Below are 23,513 nucleotides of genomic sequence, written 5' to 3' on the forward strand. Positions count from 1 at the left end.
CGCTTTTTGAAACAGCTCTGACTTTCTGAGCACCTGTCATGTTTCATGAGGTTCTACAATGCCCAGACAGTACAAACACCCCACAAATGACCCCATTTCGGAAAGTAGACCCCCTAAGGTATTCACTGATGGGCATAGTGAGTTCATAGAACTTTTTATTTTTTGTCACAAGTTAGCGGAAAATGATGATTTTTTTTTATTTTATTTTTTTCTTACAAAGTCTCATATTCCACTAACTTGTTACAAAAAATAAAAAATTCTAGGAACTCGCCATGCCCCTCACGGAATACCTTGGGGTGTCTTCTTTCCAAAATGGGGTCACTTGTGGGGTAGTTATACTGCCCTGGCATTCTAGAGGCCCTAATGTGTGCGAAGTAGTTTGAAATCAAAATGTGTAGAAAATGACCTGTAAAATCCTAAAGGTGCTCTTTGGAATGTGTGCCCCTTTGCCCACTTAGGCGGCAAAAAAGTGTCACACCTGTGGTATCGCCGTACTCAGGAGAAGTTGGGGAATGTGTTTTGGGGTGTCATTTTACATATACCCATGCTGGGTGAGAGAAATATCTTGGCAAAAGACAACTTTTCCCATCTTTTTATACAAAGTTGGCATTTGACCAAGATATTTATCTCACCCAGCATGGGTATATGTAAAATGACACCCCAAAACACATTGCCCAACTTCTCCTGAGTACGGCGATACCACATGTGTGACACTTTTTTGCAGCCTAGATGCGCAAAGCTGCTCAAATTCCTTTTAGGAGGGCATTTTTAGACATTTGGATCCCAGACTTCTTCTCACGCTTTCGGGCCCCTAAAATGCCAGGGCAGTATAAATACCCCACATTTGACCCCATTTTGGAAAGAAGACACCCCAAGGTATTCAATGAGGGGCATGGCGAGTTCATAGAATTTTTTTTTTTTTGGCACAAGTTAGCGGAAATTGATTTTTTTTTGTATTTTCTCACAAAGTCTCACTTTCCGCTAACTTGGGACAAAAATTTAAATCTTTCATGGACTCAATATGCCCCTCACGGAATACCTTGGGGTGTCTTCTTTCCGAAATGGGGTCACATGTGGGGTATTTATACTGCCCTGGCATTTTAGGGCCCTAAAGCGTGAGAAGAAGTCTGGAATATAAATGTCTAAAAAATTTTACGCATTTGGATTCCGTGAGGGGTATGGTGAGTTCATGTGAGATTTTATTTTTTGACACAAGTTAGTGGAATATGAGACTTTTTAATAAAAAAATTAAATAAAAAATTCCGCTAACTTGGGCAAAAAAATGTCTGAATGGAGCCTTACAGGGGGGTGATCAATGACAGGGGGGTGATCACCTATAGAGACTCCCTGATCACCCCCCTGTTATTGATCACCCCCCTGTAAGGCTCCATTCAGACATCCGTATGATTTTTACGGATCCACGGATACATGGATCGGATCCGCAAAACACATACGGACGTCTGAATGGAGCCTTACAGGGGGGTGATCAATGACAGGGGGGGTGATCACCTATATAGACTCCCTGATCACCCCCCTGTCATTGATCACCCCGTCATTGATCACCCCCCTGTCTATTCAGTAGGACTATCAGCTGTGTATCCACCTGACTTCTCCACAACGCAACTGATGGTCCCAACCCCATTTATAAGGCAAGAAATCCCACTTATTAAACCTGACAGGGCACACCTGTGAAGTGAAAACTATTTCAGGTGACTACCTCTTGAAGCTCATCAAGAGAATGCCAAGAGTGTGCAAAGCAGTAAACAAAGCAAAAGGTGGCTACTTTGAAGAACCTAGAATATGACATATTTTCAGTTGTTTCACACTTTTTTGTTATGTATATAATTCCACATGTGTTAATTCATAGTTTTGATGCCTTCAGTGTGAATCTACAATTTTCATAGTCATGAAAATAAAGAAAACTCTTTGAATGAGGTGTGTCCAAACTTTTGGTCTGTACGGTATATATCACTAGAATAGAAGCTTGATTGTTTCTGTACACTGTCCCCAAGATTGTTTTCTGCCAGACACTGCATACAGCTATCCACCCATATTCACAGAGGGTGACAAATTTTTATGAAGATCAAAACAAACCTGCTTAGTTATGAACGGAATCGCTCATCTGTAGTCCAAGTGTCCGACAATAGATGTTCTGTCTCTGCTATTTAATCACTTCTTTTCTGCAATACATTACCCCCACCCTTGTCAGCAGATTTTATAATGATGGCATTGTTCTGTGACAGGGCCCCCCACACTGCAACCCTTTCAGATGAGGATAAATTATAAAAACTTACATTTTCATGTTCCAGTCCAACTCCATTCACTAGATAATAAAAAAATAAAAAAAACACATTTGGGCCTCTATGACGCAAAGGGTAAAAAGCGTATTTGGATTTTTCATCAACATCAATATGCCCAGATGTCACAGTGAGCTCTTGGTAAGGAAAAACCTCCACCACAGAGGAAAGAGCAAAATGCCTAGTTAAAGTAAAGCTTACAATGACTTTAAGCGAAAAAATAGTTGGAAGCCATCCGTCTTCACTATCGGTCAAAAAGACAGTATAGCTCGAAAAAGTTGATAATCTTTACCGTTTTGTTTTTCTTTCATTGAGCTGTCAGTACAAGTTTTCCTCCTTCCAACCATTAAAGGGTAATGGTGCTTTCAGATGCTGCAAGGAGAAGCAAATTACATGCAGCAATCCCCTCCACAGTATGAGGACAAGAGATGGCTGCTGCTATTGCTTGTCCCCATACAAAATCATTGTTCATACACAGCAGAGTGCCGTTTAAACAGGATGATCTGTTGCCCGGGAACAATGATAGAGGTATCCACACCTCATTGAGTGATCTTCGGCAACTTCAGACGGGTAGATTATCGAGATCGAGCATCCATAGGAACATTTGCTCCTGATAATCAGCCTGAGTGATGGGTCTTCACAGTGTATTATGGCTGGAAATCAGTGCTTGGGAATCATCTGACATACTGTCTGCAGCCACTAGACCTAAAAAGAACAATTATTCTTTCATCAGCCCACAAAATGTTGTGTTGTTTCTCTTTGGGTCAGTCAATATGTTCCTTGGCAAATTTTAACCTATTGAGAACGTCTTCAAAATGAGACTTTGTGGGGAGTTCTTGCAAGTAACTTGGCTGCACTTAAATCATCTTCTGACTGTAGTAGGGCTCACTGGTAACTTCAGATCTTCTTTGATCTTTCTGGGGGTGATTATTATCTGAGCCTTTGCAATTTTGGCTGCCACTTGAAGGCATTTGAGGTCATTTTAGCTAAGCAGCCTTTAATTTGCACTTTTCTATATGTTTTTCCTTATCCAAATTTTTTTTAAATCAAAGTATGTTCCTCATCAGAAAAAAGTCTAGAACGACCCATTTTCCCATGTTACATCCCCAAAACATGATTAGTCTAATCCCACATGCTTAAAAGGTTGGAGATGTGTACTTTTCATGAAATTCTGTGCCCTCTTTTCTCCGAACATACCTTTGCTCATTGTGGCCAAAGCGTTCTTTTTTAACCTCATCGGACCACAGGACTTGTTTCCAAAATGTATCAGGCACGTTTAGATGTTCTTTTGCAAACTTCTGATGCTGAATTTTGTGGTGAGGACACAGGAGAGGTTTTCTTCTGATGACTCTTCCATGTTTGTGCAGGTGTCACTGAAGAGTAGAAAAACTCTACAGTCTGCTAAATCTTCCTGAAGGTCTTTTGCAGTCAAGCTTGGATTCTGCTTTGCCTTTCTAGCAACCTTACAAGCAGTTGTCTCTGAATTTTTTCTTGGTCTTCCAGACCATAACAGTAACAGTGGAAGTCAAGATAACTGCCATTTCATATCTACAATGAGAAATGGCAACCTGAAAATGCTTTGGTACCTTCTTATAGCCTTCTCCTGCTTTGTGGGCCACAACCATTTCCAGATTGTTGGACAGGTGCTTAGAAGAACCCATGGCTGCTGTTTTTGGTACAAGATTAGAGGTATATGGATATTCATAAAGCTTTAAAGTTTTCCTTACCTGTCCTTTCCTAATGAAGATTGTAGGTAACATAGTGACCTAGTACATAAGGCCGAAAAAAGACATTTGTCCATCCAGTTCGGCCTGTCATCCTGCAAGTTGATCCAGAGGAAGGCAAAAAAAAAAAAAAACCTGTGAGGTAGAAGTCAATTTTCCCCACTTTAGGGGAATAAAAAATTCCTTCCCGACTCCAATCAGGCAATCAGAATAACTCCCTGGATCAACAACCCCATAAGACCTCCTTGGGCTCCCATACTTTTTCAAGGTTTTCCTTTCCTTTTTTTACTCAAAAATATTACAAAACCAAAATAATACACTAATATTGCTTAAAATATTGTGTGTTTCATCTTTAACTTAAAGCCTTTTGGAGATCATTTCACCTTGCTTGCTTAAAGCTACTTTCATATCTGCATTTTTTATTCAGATTTTGAGATCTGACAGAGGATCTCAAAACCTGAGTTAGGCCTCATGCACACAAACGTGTTTTCTTTCCGTGTCCATTCAGTTTTTTTTTTTTTTGCGGACCATATATTGAACTATTAATTTCAACGGGTCCGCAAAAAAAGCGGAAGTTACTCCGTTTCAGTGTGCATTCCGTTTCAGTATTTCCATTCCGCAAAAAAATAGAACATGTCCTATTATTGTCCACATTACGGACAAGGATAGTACTGTTCTATTAGGGGCCAGCTGTTCTGTTCCGCAAAATACGGAATGCACACTAACGTCATCCGTATTTTTGGCGGACAGCAAAATACATATGGTTGTGTGCATGAGGCCTTAAAATGATCCATTCCATTTGATACATCTTGATGGCTCAGTTTCGGACGGATTTGGCTGTATTAAATCAAAACTGAACAAAGCTGATCAGGCATCAATATCATTGTAAGTGAATGGGCGCCGGATCAGGGTTTTTTTTGTAACAAAAAAAAAAAACTTATCAGACACCATTGACTTACATTGATTTTCATGCCTGATCAGGTTTGTTCAGTTTTGCAAATCGGTCACAAAAACGCTGCTTGTGTCTGGCCTCAAAATGCAACTTAACTGAGCTGATGCATACTGATGAATCCTGAATTGTCCCTATTGCAATGAATGGAGACAAAATTGATTCATTTAGTTCAGTTTTTAAGATCATCTGCCGGATCGCAAAACCTGAATTAAAAACGCAGATGTGAAAGTAGCCTAACTATTCACAGTAACAGTAATTTTGACCAGGGGTGCCAAATCTTTTGCATGCCATTGTAGCAGTTTAATTCAATGCATTTTACTGCATCTGTATAACAGTTTAATTCAAGGCATTGTGTTGTGCACAGGTACATATAACAGCTTAATTCAACACATTGTACTGTGTCAGCATTCCAGTTTAATTCAACACATTGTACCGCATTAGTATACCAGCTTAATTCAACACATTGTACTGCATCAATATATCAATGTAAATTGTAAATGCCAATGTGCAGTGTGTTTGTACAAGGGGAAGGACGTTTAATTGAACCTCTGTGTATTATTTAAAAAAATAATTCATTTAAACGATGACAAGTTACATTATAGTTACACTGATTATAAGAGACCTCATAATAAAAAGGTCTGCTAAATGACAGTAGAAAATGAAAGGCCAGTGCATCGTCATCCGAAAGAGAGAATCTGGGTGGCTATAGTGCAAACAGTAGTATCATAGCAGACACAACCCTCCTGGCCAGTAGTAGTAGCAGCAGGCCACACTTCTCTCTCAATTCCAGTAGATGCCAGATTATAACGGAGGACAAAAAGGAATGTGATTGTGGACTGGATAGGTCACTCCTCCAGTCAATGACAGCAGGATTTGAGCTTAGCAAGTGTGGTGCCAAAATTCAAAAAGGGGTTTAAAGAAAAAAAAAAAAAAAGGAGGCTGGAAACTATAGGCCGGTAAGTCTTTCTGCCATTGGTAAAATGTTTGACGGTTTTCTAACAGATACTATCATAACACATATCAGCATGGTTTCATGAGGGATCGGACATGTCAAACTAATTTAATCAATTTCTACGGGGAGGTAAGTTGTAGACTTGACCAGGGTGAGTCAATGGATGTCATACATCTTGACTTCTCCAAACTGTTTGATACTGTGCCACATATAAGATTAGTATATAAAATGAGAATGCTTGGACTGAAAGAAAATGTGTGTACGTGGTTAAGTAACTGGCTCAGTGATAGAAAACAGCGTTATTAACGGTACACACTCAGATATTGGGCCCTGTATTCAATATTTTTATTAATGATCTTGTAGAAGGCTTGCACAGAAAAATATAAACTTTTGCAGATGACACGGAACTGCAAAGTAATTAAACAAAAAAAAGGATAGATATGGATAGATTGGAGGCTAGGGCACAGAAGTGGCAGATCTCATTCCATAAAGAAGCAGGGCAAAGCGTTGCTCCCATTCCCTCTCCCTCCTAGGATATGTATAAATGGAAAAGTTGTCATGGTGTCCACCACACAGATCAGTTGCTAAAGTGCATGAAGAATTGAATATCCCACTGCCTGTCAACTATAACTAGCCAATGTGGTTGGCGACCTAGGCGGGAACATTGTAGATGAGCTGCATTCATGGAGAATAACACATGCTCCCTGCATGGTGCACATGAAAAAATTCTAGTGCTGCAACGGTTTTTGAAAAAGTACAGGGGGCCTACAAAAGTGCTGGCCATGTCCAGGAGACTGTCCTCATATTTCCGCTATTCTTATGTGGCAAGAAACTCCATCCTAAACTTGCAATGACAACGGTCTGCCATTACATCACTTTATCTGCGATGTTCCAACCCACTGGAATTCTACCTTGCGTATGTTGGAGCATCTGTGTGAGCAGCGTAATGTGGTAAATTATTTCATCATGCACCAGACCCTCTGCAGGAAGCACCTGTTATTTTGAGGTCAGGCAGTGTCAGCTCTTCAAAGCTATGAGTCGTGCATCAGGCCCTTCAAAGATGCCATCAGATTTGTCCGTTCTGTGGCCCTGTCCTATTCTTGTCTGTTTTGCGGACAAGAATAGGCATTTAGACAATGGGCCGCTTGTTCCATTCCGCAAATTGCAGAAGGCACACAGGCTGCTTTTGCGGACCGCAAAAAATTGAACGGTCGTGTGCATGAGGCCTAAGGATAACTACAGCATCAACAATGTAATCCCCTGTAACAGCAGTTGCTGACCGCCAATGTTCTCCTATTCATTTCCGGGTTCGGACAAGCACTGTCCTTCCTGGATGCACTGTGGACGTCACTGTTATGGATGCACTGTTGATGATACTATTATGGGGGATCTGTGGATGACACTTATGCGGGAACTGTGGACGTCACTGTTATGGGGGCTCAGTATAAGTTATGGGGCTCGTGCACAGAACCGTATCTGTTTTGCGGTCTGCAAATCGCAGATCCACTAAATGTATTCACATTTTTTTGCAGTCCCATTGAGTTCTATGGGTTTTAGATCTGCATTATGAGGACCAGAATAGGACATGTTCTATCTTTCACAGAACTGACACACGGATGTGAAAAGCACAGGGATGTCCTCAGTGTGTTTTTTACATCCGTATGCCAGTAAAAACAGAACATGCCCTATTCTGGTCATCAAAATGAGCACCTCAAATCCATTGAACTCAATGGGACTTCAAAAATGTGGATCGTAAAATGGATAAGGTCGTGTGCATAAGGGTTTAGATAAACAGCTCAGAAGGCAGGATCATACAAGATGGGCTTAGATACACATTTTAGCAGTGTCAGTGATGGGATTAGATACACCGCTCTGCAGGCTGTATCACACAGGATAGGATTAGATACAGATGTTATTGGATATGATGTGTTTATCACACTCTGGAGATGTTGACTTCCTCCTTGACTTCTATGGGAAGATTTGACAATGTTGAATATTACAGACTTGAGGAAGCTCACCAGCGAATGTGGAGCCTAGTCAGCTGTTCACCCCTCTGTTATAAATGTGAATAAATCCCTACATAGATGACTGGCTCTCAACAGTTTACTTACGTTTTATTATTAACAGTTTGTGCATACATATATACAATTATCTTAACTCTAATCATACAGTCTTTAAAACATTACATTAAAATACATACAAATGTTATACATTAGTTGATAATATACATCACTCCGGTCATCACATGATCTTTTACCATGGTGACGGATCATGTGATGACCGGAGTGACGTCACCACAGGTCCTCTTGCTGCACACAGCACAGAAGACAGGCAGAAGAGAAGCTGGGCTACGCGATCAAGTGGATTAAGGTGAGTTAAAAAAAAATTTTTATTTTTTTTTAACCCCTCCAGCGCTATTTGACTATGCATTCTGTATTCAGAATGCTATTATTTTCCCCCTATAACCATGATATAACGGAAAATAATACAATCTACAGAACACCGATCCCAAGCCCGAACTGCTGTGAAGAAGTTCGGGTTTGGGTACCAAACATGCGCGATTTTTCTCACGCGAGTTAAAAAAAAAAATTACAATGTTTTGCACTCGCGCGGAAAAATCGTGCATGTTCCCGCAACGCACCCGCACCTTTTTCCGCAACGCCCGTCTGAAAGAGGCCTAAAGGTCTTGAATGAAACTGGCCCCAGGGGACTGTGGTGATACAAGATGTCATTAAACCCAGGATTCTCATGGAAGGTCTCATAGACCAAATTCTTTCTTTTGGATTATGGATATCTCCTGGCGAATCTTCGCCCGTTTCTCTACCGGAAGAAATAAGCATTGTCTTTCCGAGTCCAATAGGGTACCTAAGAAAGTCTTCCTAGTTTCTGGAAGAAGGTCTGATTTTTCTAGTTTTAAAATCCATCCCAGGTGGGACAAGATCTTCAGGGTGAATTCCAACTGTCATTTTAAAATGGTGGCAGATGGAGCTGTCAATAGGAAGTCATCCAGGTAAGGTATAATCACTATACCCTTTTCTTTCCTCAACCAGGACACGAGTTTAGCTATCTTTGAAAAGATATTCGGTGCTGAGGATAGGCCAAAGGGTAGACACTGTTACTGGAAGTGTTGAATGGATGTATCCCTCTGAACAGCAAATCTCAATTCAAATAAAAGTTTAGAATAGATCAATATGTCCCATTTGTTTGTGTTTTTACTAAAAAATCTTGAGTAAAGTCTCAGACTAATTTCTTCTAGAGGCACTTGTCTGATGGCTTGTAGATGCAATAGTTTTTCCCAATCTTACATTATTGCAGAATTCTGTTCTGGTTGAGCAAATTGTATCACAATAAATTTTCTTGGGGAAAGATATAAAAATTATCTTCTGTATGCTCCCTCTATTGCTTTTTAAATCTAATTATTGCGAGTAATTTCTTCCCCTTGTGGAAGAAAGGATTTCAGTCTTCCCCCCACTGAAAGAGCATCATTGTCTCACCAGTGTCACTTTAAGTGGTGATAACTTTATAACCCTTTGACCTATCCAGGCCATTCTGAGATTGTTTTTTCAGCACATAACGTACTTCATGAAGACTGGTAAAATGAAGTGAAAAAAAAAAAAAAAACGTTTCAATTTCTCTAGAGGGCTTAGAGGTTTAGAAGCAAATCTTGAAATTTTTCTGAAATTTTTTAAAAAAAATTTAAGGGACCAGTTCAGGTCTGAAGTCACTTTGTGAGGCTTACATAATAGAAACCACCCCAAAATGACCCCATTCTAAAAACGACACCCCTCAAGGTATTCATAACTGATTTGACAAACGTCGTTAACACTTTAGATGTTCCAGAAGAGATAATAGCAAATCGAGATAACATTTCTGAATTTAGATTTTCTGGCAAATTTTCAATTTTAATCAGTTTTTTCCAGTAACAAAGTAAACAAAATGCTGCATTGCCCGATTCTGTAGTTTGCAGAAACACCCCATATGTGGCCATAGACTACTGTACAGGCACACTGTAGGGCGTAGAGGGAAAGGTGCGCCGTGTGGTTTTTTGAAGGCAGATTTTGCTGGACTGGTTTATTTACACCATGTCCCATTTTAAGCCCCCCTGATGCACCCCTAGAGTAGAAACTCCATAAAAGTGAACCCATTTTGGAAACTACGGGATAAGGTGGCGTTTTTTGGGGGACTATTTTTAGAGTACATATGATTTTTGGTTGCTAAATATTACATTTTTGTGAGGCAAGGTTACCAAAAATAGAAATTTTGAAATTTCATCTCCATTTGCCATAAACTCTTGAGGAACACCTAAAGAATTATAAAGTTTTAAACATCAGTTTTGAATACCTTGAGGGGTGTAGTTTCTTAGATAGGGTCGCTTTTATGGAGATTTTATTTTAGGGGTGCATCGGGGGGGGGGGGCTTCAAATGGGACATGGTGCCCAAAAAAAGACCATCAAAATCTGCCTTCCAGAAACCATACGGTGTTCCTTTCCTTCTGCGCCCTGCCGTTTGGTCATACAGCAGTTTACAACCACACATGGGGTGTTTCTGTAAACTGCAGAATCAGGGTAAAAAAATATTCAGTTTTGTTTAGCTGTTAACCCTTGCTTTGTTAATGGAAAAAAAACTGATAAAATGGAAAATTTACCCCAAAAATTGCTGTTTAGGCACCGTTTTTTTTTTTTTTTTTTTTTTACCTTGTTCATCTGAGGGGTTAGGTCATGGGGTATTTTTATGGAGCAGATTCTTACAGATGCGGCAATACCTAAATATGTCTATAGAACGAGGTTGGGCGACTTCTTCTACGTCCATTGTCTGACGGACAGTGGAAATGAGAAAGTCTAAATCCTTAGAAGTAAAAAAATTTACTTTTTCCCTTCCTCCACTGCACAAGAAGCAATTTCATCATCATCTATTTCTCCTTCTGACTTAATGTTACTAGCGGTTTCATCCTCCGAGTCTGAATCCATTTCAACTATAGATCTTTTAACATGAGATTGCAGAACAGATTTTGGCATTAATTTTGCAACTGAGGAGTGTACTTCCTCCTTTATAAACGTTGTAATTTCCGATAATAAAGATAGCAGTTCTTCTTTTATCAATTTATCAATGCAGGAGCTGCAAAGTTGTTTAGAGTAAGACCAGCTTCTTTACACAGGTTGCACATCTTTTCACTTTCTTTTTAGGTTCAGAAGGATTTTTATGCACCATATCTTTATCATCCTGAAATTACAAAACAGACTGCTAGCTATGCAGATGCAAGAAGCATTAATACAAGCCATACCGCACCTATGACTTACATGACCCTGAGCATGGAACGAACAGACCAGGCATGTCCAACCTGTGGCTCTCCAGCTGTTGTAAAACTACAATTCCCACTATGCCCTGCTGCAGTTGGCAGTCTGGGCATGCTGGGAGTTGTAGTTTTGCCATATCTGGAGAGCCTCAGGTTGGCCATGGAATAGACACTGGAGCTTCCATGGTGGTTAGCACAGATTTTTTTGACTTCCCACCATAACCTTTATAGTCCTGCCTCCTGCTCCCACCAGTCTGCTCCTCCTTTTTCTGGGACTCCATCTTACCGGAGAATCTCAATATGGATGATGCGAGTCTACCCAGAATGGGGACTCCAGCATTGAAGCGCAGTGTCAACCCCATGGCAGGTATTCCTGCCCACCCTCTCACCAGACATCTTGTGAGAGGACATCATCAGGCTTGTAGACACGCGCGGATGCTGCCAGAAGTGACGTTCGTCGGTCCGCTTCATCATGGCTGCGCACAGCAAGTGTAATGCCGATGGGAGAAGGAGGATGCAGGACGGAGCCGAGAGCCTCTAATGTGCGAGGAAGCGGACACCGCAACCAGACCTTGCGGCCTCGAAGGGTACTGGTAAGGCCACCTTAAGGGATGCAAGCTGAGCCCTCCGATTATGAGATGAAGGAGAGGCAATAAACCCCAGTTTTCCTATCCTGGGCTCCATATGCCATAACATAACTTCTCCTCTTCATAAACCGGGGACCTCTCTGTTGACTGCAGACCTGTAAGGGACAGGACGAACACCAGTGTTGAAAGGGAGGGAGGGGCTTTTAACTTTTCTGTGCTTCCTGTCCCTATAGAGGTCTATAAGGACATTCTCCATGTGTACTGTCATGGAGGACGTCCTTGAAAAAGCACCAGTCTATGTGCACTCCCAAGATCACGACCACCAGAAAGGCAGACACTTTTTCCTATAGTGTGTATGTATGACCACCACTGATGGATTGCAGGGTGGTCATAACCATTGAAACGAGCAATGTATAATGTGATGGAAAAATTCATCTTACCAGCAAATAAAGCAACATAGTACATAAGGCCGAAAAAAGACATTTGTCCATCCAGTTCGGCCTGTCATCCTGTAAGTTGATCCAGAGGAAGGCAAAAAAAAAAACCTGTGAGGTAGAAGCCAATTTTCTTCACTTTAGGGGAATAAAAAATTCCTTCCCGACTCCAATCAGAATAACTCCCTGGATCAGCGACCCCTCTCTAGTAGCTATAGCCTGTAATATTACACTCCAGAAATACATCCAGGCCCCTCTTGAATTCCTTTATTGTAATCACCATCACCACCTCCTCAGGCAGAGAGTTCCATAGTCTCACTGCTCTTACCGTAAAGAATCCTTTTCTATGTTTGTGCACAAACCTTCTTTCCTCCAGACGCAGAGGATGTCCCCTCGTCACAGTCACAGTCCTGGGGATAAATAGATGATGGGATAGATCTCTGTACTGACCCCTGATATATTTATACATATTAATTAGATCTCCCCTCAGTCGTCTTTTTTCTAAAGTGAATAACCCTAATTTTTATAATCTTTCAGGGTACTGTAGTTGCCCCATTCCAGTTATTACTTTAGTTGCCCTCCTCTGGATCTTCTCCAGCTCTGCTATGTCTGCCTTGTTTACAGGAGCCCAGAACTGTACACAGTACACCATGGATAATAACAATACATTAGTATAACTTTCTCTACATAATAAATGCTATTTGCTAAAGTGAGACAACCCCTTTAAGACTACTGACCACAACTTGTTCCTGCATAATTTGACACACAGAAAACACCTATTTACTATTAATGGCTCATTTTATGCCCCCACTCAGTAATCATCCCCATGCAGGCCCCAGTTACACTCAGTAATTTTAATTTTGGCTCCAGTAGTTATAATTCTCCCCGTAGTGCCGTCTGAATATAAAATACTCCCCATAGTGCCATCTCTACATATAATGCCCTTCCCATAGTGCCATCTCTATATATAATGCCAACCCCACACCCACCCCAATAGAGGCACCTGCAGTGACTACGACAAAAAGCAAACAAAAAATAAAAAATAAAAAAATAAACAAAATAAATTCTCACTTCATTTCTGCAGTCCATCATGCAGGCAGAAAAAATAAAGCAAGAGGTTTTCTCAAAAAAATCCCGGAATAACAGGCAGGGCGCCAGAGGGGGGAAGGGGGAGAGAGAGAGGTGATATGGGGAGTAAATAGAGAGGAAGGATGCCAGTGGTGGCTCAGTGAGTAGAACAACTACTCAATAAAATGTGTAGCTAAAAAACTAAGAACCACCACCAAGGGAGCACCACAGACTCTAGTAATCACTGAATGCAGATAATAAAAATACCAATAGAAATATTGTTGTTGCTATAAAAACTATTTCCAATGAACAGCATTAAAAGTGATTTCAAATGGTAAAAAAAAAAAAAAGAATTAAATAAAAATTAATTGGCTCACTTCACTGAGGAGGAGGTCAAAGGGATAAAGTTCAAGACACCCGTTAACTATGCCACCCCGTCAGGATCGCTTGTAGTATATTAGAAATAAACACGGCAGTACCCGGGGGTTACTTCTGGTGGTTTCCTTTTATTGTCATTGCAGGTAGGCCCAACGCGTTTCGGTAAAAAGCTGTATAAATATCATCTTTTGAAGATAAGGGCTACCCTAAAAAACTCATAAGAGAGAGTTCTCTAAAAGAATACTCAGAGAAAACCAAAAAGAAGCCCTAAAATCTAAACGTACCAATTCCCAAGAAGAGATCCCCATTAATTCCCAATTCAGCATGGTAACCAGATACAATTCAAAACATATGATCATTAGACAAATATTAACTAAACATTGGGTTGTACTTCAGAAGGATCCCATCCTGAGAAAAGACCTACCACATGCCCCAATTATCACCTACAGAATAGCACAGACATAAAAAAAATATTTTAGCACCCTCGTGCCCCAAAAACAAGTAAAAAAATGAGGATCAATATTCCTCCTTGAAGATAGATATTCCGGCTAATAGAGGTGCACATAAATGCAACAACAAAAAGTGCAAATCTTGCAGTATAATCACACACAATAAAAAATAAATTAACATCTCTTCTTCTGATGAAACTTTTTATCTCAAAAAGGATATGAATTGTGGAACGAGTAACGTAGTCTACCTGCTGCAATGTCCCTGCCACCTACAATAGGTTTAGCGATAGTAAGAAGCATTCCTCGGCGCAAAGACCCAACAAGGTGCAGATTAAGAATCTTCAAATGTTTATTGCAGAATCACTATCTTTCACCATGTATTAATTCTCAGTGAGGGCACGTGGCTGCATACCAACCTCTCTCTTGGGGATTGATTTTATTCCCTTCACACCGACAGTGTTGTGCGTATTGCTTGCACAACCCTTCAAGGTGAGCCTCCAATTTGGAGTTTATTTTACTATTCCCCATATGTTTTCACCCTATGGTGTGCCTTCTTTTTTGTTTATCTAGTAAACAAACGCCTGAGAATCTGACCTACAATATGTTGGGAGAACCACCCAAACATTGCGTGAAAACAGGAATGATCATCGTTCCAATATCAAACAAAAAGGTGACACTGTGGTAATGTGAACCATAAAATGCATGGGAAAGTCCCAGATGGGGGGCATATCTCTCCCAGATTCCTCAACTGGCTAAAGGAGGTAGGCTAAATCCAGGATAATGCTGGCTTCAGCAAATATAGTTGCTGGAGCCATTTTCTTTATTTATTCAGGGCCGGATTTTACTTGGATTGGGTTGGTAGGTTTTGGCAGTGGGACCTCCCAATCCACCCCCCAGTCTGGGGCAGATTTTTCCCTAGCAGGAAGGGATTCCCGGGTGAGGCCTGCTCTAATTAGGCTGGGATAAAGCACCTCCCAGGGTGCCAGGGGGGGGGGGGGGGGGGGGAGAGGATTGTGATACAGAGACCTGTGGAGGCTCTGTGTGGTCTCAGTCAGTGTGGTCTTGGTCTCAGGCCACAAGGCTATGTGACGCCTGATACAGTACCTTCCCTGTGTGTGGACTGTTTGGCTGTGCAAAGCCGGACCTACTTGGATGTATGAACAGGGCTCTACAAATGACGTAGGGACGTTATTTGGTTTAGGTAGTGCCTAGACAGGCAGGTGTTTATTTTGGTCCTGTTTAGAGTGCAGTGTTTTGTGTTGATGTGCCTCAATAAAGCACAAGTTTGGACCTGAATCATTGTGTCCGTGAAGACGTTGGTGATTAGGACCCCCTGAATGATGTAATCCCTTACAACGCTTTTCTATTTATCATGAGAGTGATCCCTTCCTCCTCCAAGTAACTCCTCGTGGACCCCTCAATCGTATCAACTACTTTGTAGGAAAGAAATGTATTGGATCTATCGCCTTAACACTCTATCCCCGTTTGGATTGAACGAGTCCCTTGAATATAAAATTATTAACTCACTAAACTATTACACCCTTAAATAGTCATCCTATCAAGAGATTCAGTTATCAGTCTGACTGGACCAAGAGATATATGGTTACATATATTACGGTGTTCTTATTTTTCATAGTTTTATTCATATCTGGATACCTGATAGTTGGAGGGTCATATCCCCATCCCCACACAGCAATTTTATCACATATTTATGCCCCTTTTATTATCTATACATCAGCATTCAGAAACACCCTATATAGGATCCATAAATATGGGTACCTCGGATGATTTCTTTATTGATGGTATTTAACGACAATGTAGGCTATTTCCTCTGTCAGCAACACTGTTTTATTCCCGTCAAAGAAACAAAATAATACAATAATGGAAAACTACTACTCTACCACTCTGTGAATATTTACTAATGTTTATCTTTTAGGATCAATTGATACGCTGAAGAGTATTTGATTCTTTTATTGATTCTTTTATTTTTTTATGTACCAATTTTTCACTATGTATCATCTTTTGATGCTTACCCACACTTGCGGCAGAGAGATCCGGCAAGCAGTTCCATCACCGGAACTGCCTGCCGGATCCGGCAAAGCGTATGCAGACTGATGGCATTAGTAAGACTGATCAGGATCATGATCAGTCTTAAAAATGCCTGATCAGTCCCAAAAAAAAGCATTGAAATGCCGGAGCTGTCTTTCCAGTGTCATCTGGCAAAACGGATCCAGCATGAACTTTTTTTCCTCTTTTTTTTCGATCTGCGCAAAGGACAGATCCGGCATTCTGGTATTTTGAATGCCGGATCCGGCACGAATACATTCCTATGGATAAAAAAGTCTTCATTTTTTTTCGCTGGAGATAAAACCGCATGCTACGGTTTTCTCTTTTGCCTGATCAGTCAAAATGACTGAACTGAAGACATCCTGAACGGATTGCTCTCCATTCAGAATGCATGGGGATATACCTGATCAGTTCCTGTGACGGAACTCTATGCCGGAAAAGAAAAAAGCTAGTGTGAAAGTACCCTAATTTCTATATTTATTCATGTACTTATTTATTCATGTATCCTTTTGTCTACAAATACGTTGCTCTGCTTGTAGGCTATTATATACTTAGGGCTCTTTCACACTTGCGTTCTTTTCTTCCGGCATAGAGTTCCGTCGTCGGGGCTCTATGCCGGAAGAATCCTGATCAGGATTATCCTAATGCATTCTGAATGGAGTGAAATCCGTTCAGGATGCATCAGGATGTCTTCAGTTCCGGAACGGAACGTTTTTTGGCCGGAGAAAATACTGCAGCATGCTGCGCTTTTTGCTCCGGCCAAAAATTCTGAAGACTTGCCGCAAGGCCGGATCCGGAATTAATGCCCATTGAAAGGCATTGATCCGGATCCGGCCTTAAGCTAAATGTCGTTTCGGCGCATTGCCGGATCCGTTGTTTAGCTTTTTTAGAGTGGTTACCATGGCTGCCGGGACGCTAAAGTCCTGGCAGCCATGGTAAAGTGTAGCGGGGAGCAGCATACTTACCGTCCGTGCGGCTCCCGGGGCGCTCCAGAGTGACATCAGGGCGCCCCAAGCGCATGGATCACGTGATCGCATGGCACGTCATCCATGCGCATGGGGCGCTCTGACGTCACTCTGGAGCGCCCCGGGAGCCGCACGGACTGTAAGTATACCGCTCCCCCGCTCCTACTATGGCAACCAGGACTTTAATAGCGTCCTGGCTGCCATAGTAACACTGAAAGCATTTTGAAGACGGATCCGTCTTCAAATGCTTTCAGTACACTTGCGTTTTTCCTGATCCGGCGTGTAATTCCGGCAAGTGGAGTACACGCTGGATCCGGACAACGCAAGTGTGAAAGAGGCCTTACACACCAATGCACCTGCTAAATATATCGCTATCCCCCCCCCCCCCGCCCCCGCCCCTTTTCTCCCCATTTTTTTCTTCCTTGGGAATCATTGTTCTGCCCTAATATCTATATTCTTCATCAGAAGCTGCATCACGTGAACCAATAGAAGCTGCAAGGAATAGTAAGAGGATTTACATGCGTTCCAGGTATGCATCTCACGCCTTAACCGAAAGTCGCATGTGTTCCACCTTTGAGTTTCACGCCCAACCGGAAGTCGCATGCGTTCCACTTCGAGCGGGAGCAGAAGTCCTCTCCTGTTCCTCTCGGTTCAATAATTTCAGGCCTTCTTTTTCTATACAGAGACCCCTGATGTCTTCCCCAAACACCAGGGACCCAAAATATATACCTGCTGACACTGCATCACCAATTATAATTAAAAAATATCTGATTTTAATATGCGTCCCACAGTGGAACGCACACTTCCGGTCTGCAGACCAGATATAATGTATAGTATACAAATCCTACTAGTAAAGATGACATATCCATACTGCTTTTTATGGCTGTATTTTTTATTCTGACTGCTCCTGAAGAAGGGGGTATCTAGGAATCCCCGAAAAGCGTTGGGCCTACCTGCAATGACAATAAAAGGAAACCATCAGAAGTAACCCCCGGGTACTGCCGTGTTTATTCCTAATATACTACAAGCGATCCTGGCGGGGAGGCAGAGTCAACGGGTGTCTTGAGCTTTAACCCTTTGACCTCCTCCTCAGTGAAGTGAGTCAATTCATTTTCATTTAATTCATTTTCTTTTACCAATTACCATTACCAACTTTTTTTGCTCATTTGAAATAGTTTTTATAGCAACAACAATATTTCTATTGGCATTTTTATTGTCTGCATTCAGTGATCACTAGAGTCTGTGACACGCCCTTGGTGGTTCTTCTCTTTGTTTTTTGTCTATCATGCAGGCCACAGTCCTCTTCTGACCTGCAGCCCTGGTTGACTGCACCCTGGGTGACAACATCGCTACTTCCTGTGCCAGGTATCAGGTGGTGTGATCATGCCATCTGTGACCACCCACAGGTTTCGACTGTTCAACTGCCTTATATGAGGCTGAATGCCGGGGATGGGAACCATTCAGCATTCTAAAAATGGCCAAGGACACTCGTTCAGCTGCTATGAGAACTCTCATAGGCTGTGGCAGGTGCTTCCCTTCTCTTCAGCGACACCGGAGATAGGAGCGATTCCTAGTGGTGGGACCCACATCTGACAATTAAGGCATATCACAGTGAGATGCCAACCATGTCCGAGATAACCAATTTTATCTTTGAGGGTTGGCCTATGTCACAAAGGCGTTAAAATGCACTTAAGCTACCGTAGCTGTGTGCTAACAATACTTAGACATAAATTCTAAATCTACTACAAAAACAAGTGATGTTTTAAGGACAGTTTTTTCAAATTTTTATCTGTTGGGAGATTAAGGAGGTTTTATTATCAAGAATATACCATTAGGGTATGGCCACATGGCCAGGTTCCTGCATGCAGTTTCGGAAGCCAAAACCAGGAGTGGATTTAAAAAAGTAAAAAAATAAATAAATATAAATCTAAGAAGTTGTATCTGTTCTTTATACTTTCTCTCCTTTTATGATACACTCCTGATTTTAGTTTGCAAAACTGCATGCAGAAACCTGACCATGTAGCCGTACACTTTATTACCAAATTCATTTTTATTCTGACATATTTGGAGGTGGTGTTTCACTCTGAGCTGTTTCACAGCCCCCCCCCCCCCCCCCTTTGCATTAGGTAGCAGTTGTAGTAGGCACCTGAATAGTCACTCAGAGCAGAGCTGAAGGGCTGAGAAGCAACTCAATGCAGAGTGCATTTTACTGTGAAGCTCCACTGTTAATCAAAGTGGAGAGGGTGCACCAGTTGCGGAGAGAGCAGAGCAATGCCCCCGTTGCTCCTAGAGGTTTATTTGCATATATTAATACATTATATTTTTCAACTCTGTGGGCACATATGAACACGAGATCAAAACTGATGCTTTCAGCTACCAAGCGCACATGCAACAGGTCAGCCAGTTTCATAGGTACAAATCTGCTGACAGATGCCCCCTTTAAAGTCAACTGAGAAAACTCACGAACTCTGGGTTAGTGTGTTTAACACTAAGGATTTTCCTCCTACATACAGTGTTAAAAAAACAAGGCAAAAATGCTCAGTGTGAATAAACTCACCTGTTGTTTTCCCATCAGCTCCTATTAGTGGTACAGTGATAGCTGCAGTAACACCATCCGTGGGCAGCGTTGCATATACAACAGGCAGTGACTGTACTACAACAGGAATGGTTTGCAAACTGCCCATTTTACTGGGTAAATTGACTGATGGGATAGTGTGAATGACATGAAGGATCTGCTGCCCACCACTGCCTTGTGTGGATGCCAAAATTGAACCAGGAGAAAGTACAGCAGGAATCGCAGAACTTAGGCCAGACAACGAGACCACAGGATGTGCTGAAAGAACTGTACTGGATGATGTGGAAGTGGTGGAAGGAGGACTCTGAGGTCTCAGAACAGTGAGTTTTGGCTTATGTACAGAGAGATCAACTGGTTCAGCCTGTGGCATACTGCAGTCACTATCCAGAAGTTGCTCAGGTGGCTCCATCTTAAAGTCACTTAGAAGAGAAGAAGCTGATGTCTCAGTGCCAGTTTTGCAATGGGCAGGCATATGCAGAGAGGAGCTGTAGGCCTGAAGATAGAGATTGGGAAGAAAATCTATTAAAAATTAATCTAAATACATTAATGATGAAAGAACAATATATCAAACACATATCTATAGTGTTCTATTTCTGATCAACACAGAAAGGCACATTCTTTATGAGGTACCGTAACTACCATATGCTGGAGCAAATCGTGTGTAGAGGTAGACTTTTTAGTGGATGTGGAGCCACTGGGGAGAGGAGTCCCCAGTATATTTTATATTTATCTTACCAATGTGCAAGGTGAACCTGCATATGGTCCCTATGGTCACAGAGACTGGGACATTATCAAACAAAGGAATACCCAAGCAAAGGGACAATCTACCGCTGTCTCCTAAAAGCAACGGAAGGCAAGATGCACAGCTAAGCCTCATTCACACGTCAGTGATTTTTATCAGTGATTGTTAGCCAAAACTAGGATTGGAGCCTCTACAGACATAAGGTGTACCTGTTCTGTGTTTAGGGCCACACCTGGTTTTTGCTCAAAATCACTGATGGAAATGACTGACCAAAATACTGATGTGTGAATGAGGCATTATAAGCACCAGGACTATGTGCATATTTGATATACTGTAAGTGCAGTAAAACAGTGTTCATGTATATTTCATTATTTGTAAACAGAAAGTAAAATTTTGGTGAAATACAGAAGAGGAAAACAAAAGACAATTGTTACTTTCTGAAAAGCACGTCTGTTTATTCTGTGCAGTGACTCTTCAACTTCAGAGATCTGGGGACAGCTGATACTAGACACACCCAGGGTGGGGTTGCCTTTTTTTTTTTTAAATGCTGCTCACACACCTTGTTTCACTCTTTCGAACCCCTCCTAAAAGAATAGGATGTTTTTATACAATGTGTTGGTATATCTATAGTACATACATTATATATATATATATATATATATATATATACACACACACACATATACACACACACACACACACATACACATATATATACACACACACACACACACACACATACATACACAGTACAGACCAAAAGTTTGGACACACCTTCTCATTCAAAGAGTTTTCTTTATTTTCATGACTATTAAAATTGTAGATTCACACTGAAGGCATCAAAACTATGAATTAACACATGTGGAATTATATACATAACAAAAAAGTGTGAAACAACTGAAAAAAAGGCATATTCTAGGTTCTTCAAAGTAGCCACCTTTTGCTTTGATTACTGCTTTGCACACTCTTGGCATTCTCTTGATGAGCTTCAAGAGGTAGTCACCTGAAATGGTCTTCCAACAGTCTTGAGGAGTTCCCAGAGATGCTTAGCACTTGTTGGCCCTTTTGCCTTCACTCTGCGGTGAAGCTCACCCCAAACCATCTCGATTGGGTTCAGGTCCGGTGACTTTGGAGGCCAGGTCATCTGGCGCAGCACCCCATCACTCTCCTTCATGGTCAAATAGCCCTTACGCAGCCTGGAGGTCTGTTTGGGGTCATTGTCCTGTTGAAAAATAAATGATGGTCCAACTAAACGCAAACCGGATGGAATAGCATGCCGCTGCAAGATGCTGTGGTAGCCATGCTGGTTCAGTATGCTTTCAATTTTGAATAAATCCCCAACAGTGTCACCAGCAAAGCACCCCCACACCAACACACCTCCTCCTCCATGCTTCACGATGGGAACCAGGCATGTAGAGTCCATCCGTTCACCTTTTCTGCGTCGCACAAAGACACGGTGGTTGGAACCAGAGATCTCAAATTTGGACTCATCAGACCAAAGCACAGATTTCCACTGGTCTAATGTCCATTCCTTGTGTTCTTTAGCCCAAACAAGTCTCTTCTGCTTGTTGCCTGTCCTTAGCAGTGGTTTCCTAGGAGATATTCTACCATGAAGGCCTGATTCACACAGTCTCCTCTTAACAGTTGTTCTAGAGATGTGTCTGCTGCTAGAACTCTGTGTGGCATTCACCTGGTCTCTAATCTGAGCTGCTGTTAACCTGCGATTTCTGAGGCTGGTGACTCGGATGAACTTATCCTCCGCAGCAGAGGTGACTCTTGGTCTTCCTTTCCTGGGGCGGTCCGCATGTGAGCCAGTTTCTTTGTAGCGCTTGATGGTTTTTGTGACTGCACTTGGGGACACTTTCAAAGTTTTCCCAATTTTTTGGACTGAATGACCTTCATTTCCTAAAGTAATGATGGCCACTCGTTTTTATTTACTGACCTGCTTTTTTCTTGCCATAATACAAATTCTAACAGTTTATTCAGTAGGACTATCAGCTGTGTATCCACCTGACTTCTCCACAACGCAACTGATGGTCCCAACCCCTTTTATAAGGCAAGAAATCCCACTTATTAAACCTGACAGGGCACACCTGTGAAGTGAAAACCATTTCAGGTGACTACCTCTTGAAGCTCATCAAGAGAATGCCAAGAGTGTGCAAAGCAGTAATCAAAGCAAAAGGTGGCTACTTTGAAGAACCTAGAATATGACATCTTTTCAGTTGTTTTACACGTTTTTGTTATGTATATAATTCCATGTGTTAATTCATAGTTTTGATGCCTTCAGTGTGAATCTACAATTTTCACAGTCATGAAAATAAAGAAAACTCTTTGAATGAGAAGGTGTGTCCAAACTTTTGGTCTGTACTGTAGGTGTCTTAAAACACTAACTTTTTACATAGACCTCTAGTGCCATCAATTGGTGGAGTTGAAGTAAGATGTGAGTTGTGAAATAGATGGGGGGGGAGGGTAACACAAATGATGTCACTAGTTATTGATAAACCCGGTCAAGCCCATTTCTAAAAGGGGATAAAAAGGCAGCATGAGCTGATGGAAGGGATACTCATCATGATCATCATCACTTCATCAATCCATCCAAAGAACAACTCACCACAGCAAGGAGAATAAGAGAGGAGGGAATAGGACCTGACTATATTACATTCCTGAACCATGACCCTGATTTCTTCCAGGCCGATTCTTTGGTATAGTATAAAGTTCTATTTGTATTTTAGGAAATTAGTTATATATTTTATATAGACTGAATTGGGGTGATTGTACCTGCAGTATCAATGGTACCCTCTTTAGTCTAGGAAGATAGCTATATACTGTTGATATATATTTACATATCACTGTATCATCTCCGGCTAACTCAGTTTTAGGCTGGGTTCAGATCTGAGCGTTTTACAGCGCGTTCCTACGCACTGTAAAACGCTCAACAGGCAAGAACCAATGATTCCCTATGGGAATGGTTCTCACCTGAGCGTTTTACAGCGCGTACGATCGCGCTGTAAAACGCCCGACGCCCCAAGA

General features: G+C 41.5%; 1 protein-coding gene across 1 annotated transcript in view; it reads right to left on the reverse strand.

Moving 5' to 3' along the window:
- Positions 1-23,513, reverse strand: part of KLF8 (Kruppel like factor 8) — a 141,521-nt gene that overhangs the window by 79,885 nt on the left and 38,123 nt on the right. The window contains exon 2 of the mRNA XM_044268654.1: positions 19,724-20,234. Within this exon, the coding sequence (XP_044124589.1) occupies positions 19,724-20,234 (511 nt within the window). The remainder of the gene's footprint in view (positions 1-19,723; positions 20,235-23,513) is intronic.

This window comes from Bufo gargarizans, chromosome 9 (genome assembly GCF_014858855.1).
Source record: "Bufo gargarizans isolate SCDJY-AF-19 chromosome 9, ASM1485885v1, whole genome shotgun sequence".
Classification (NCBI taxonomy): Eukaryota; Metazoa; Chordata; class Amphibia; order Anura; family Bufonidae; genus Bufo; species Bufo gargarizans.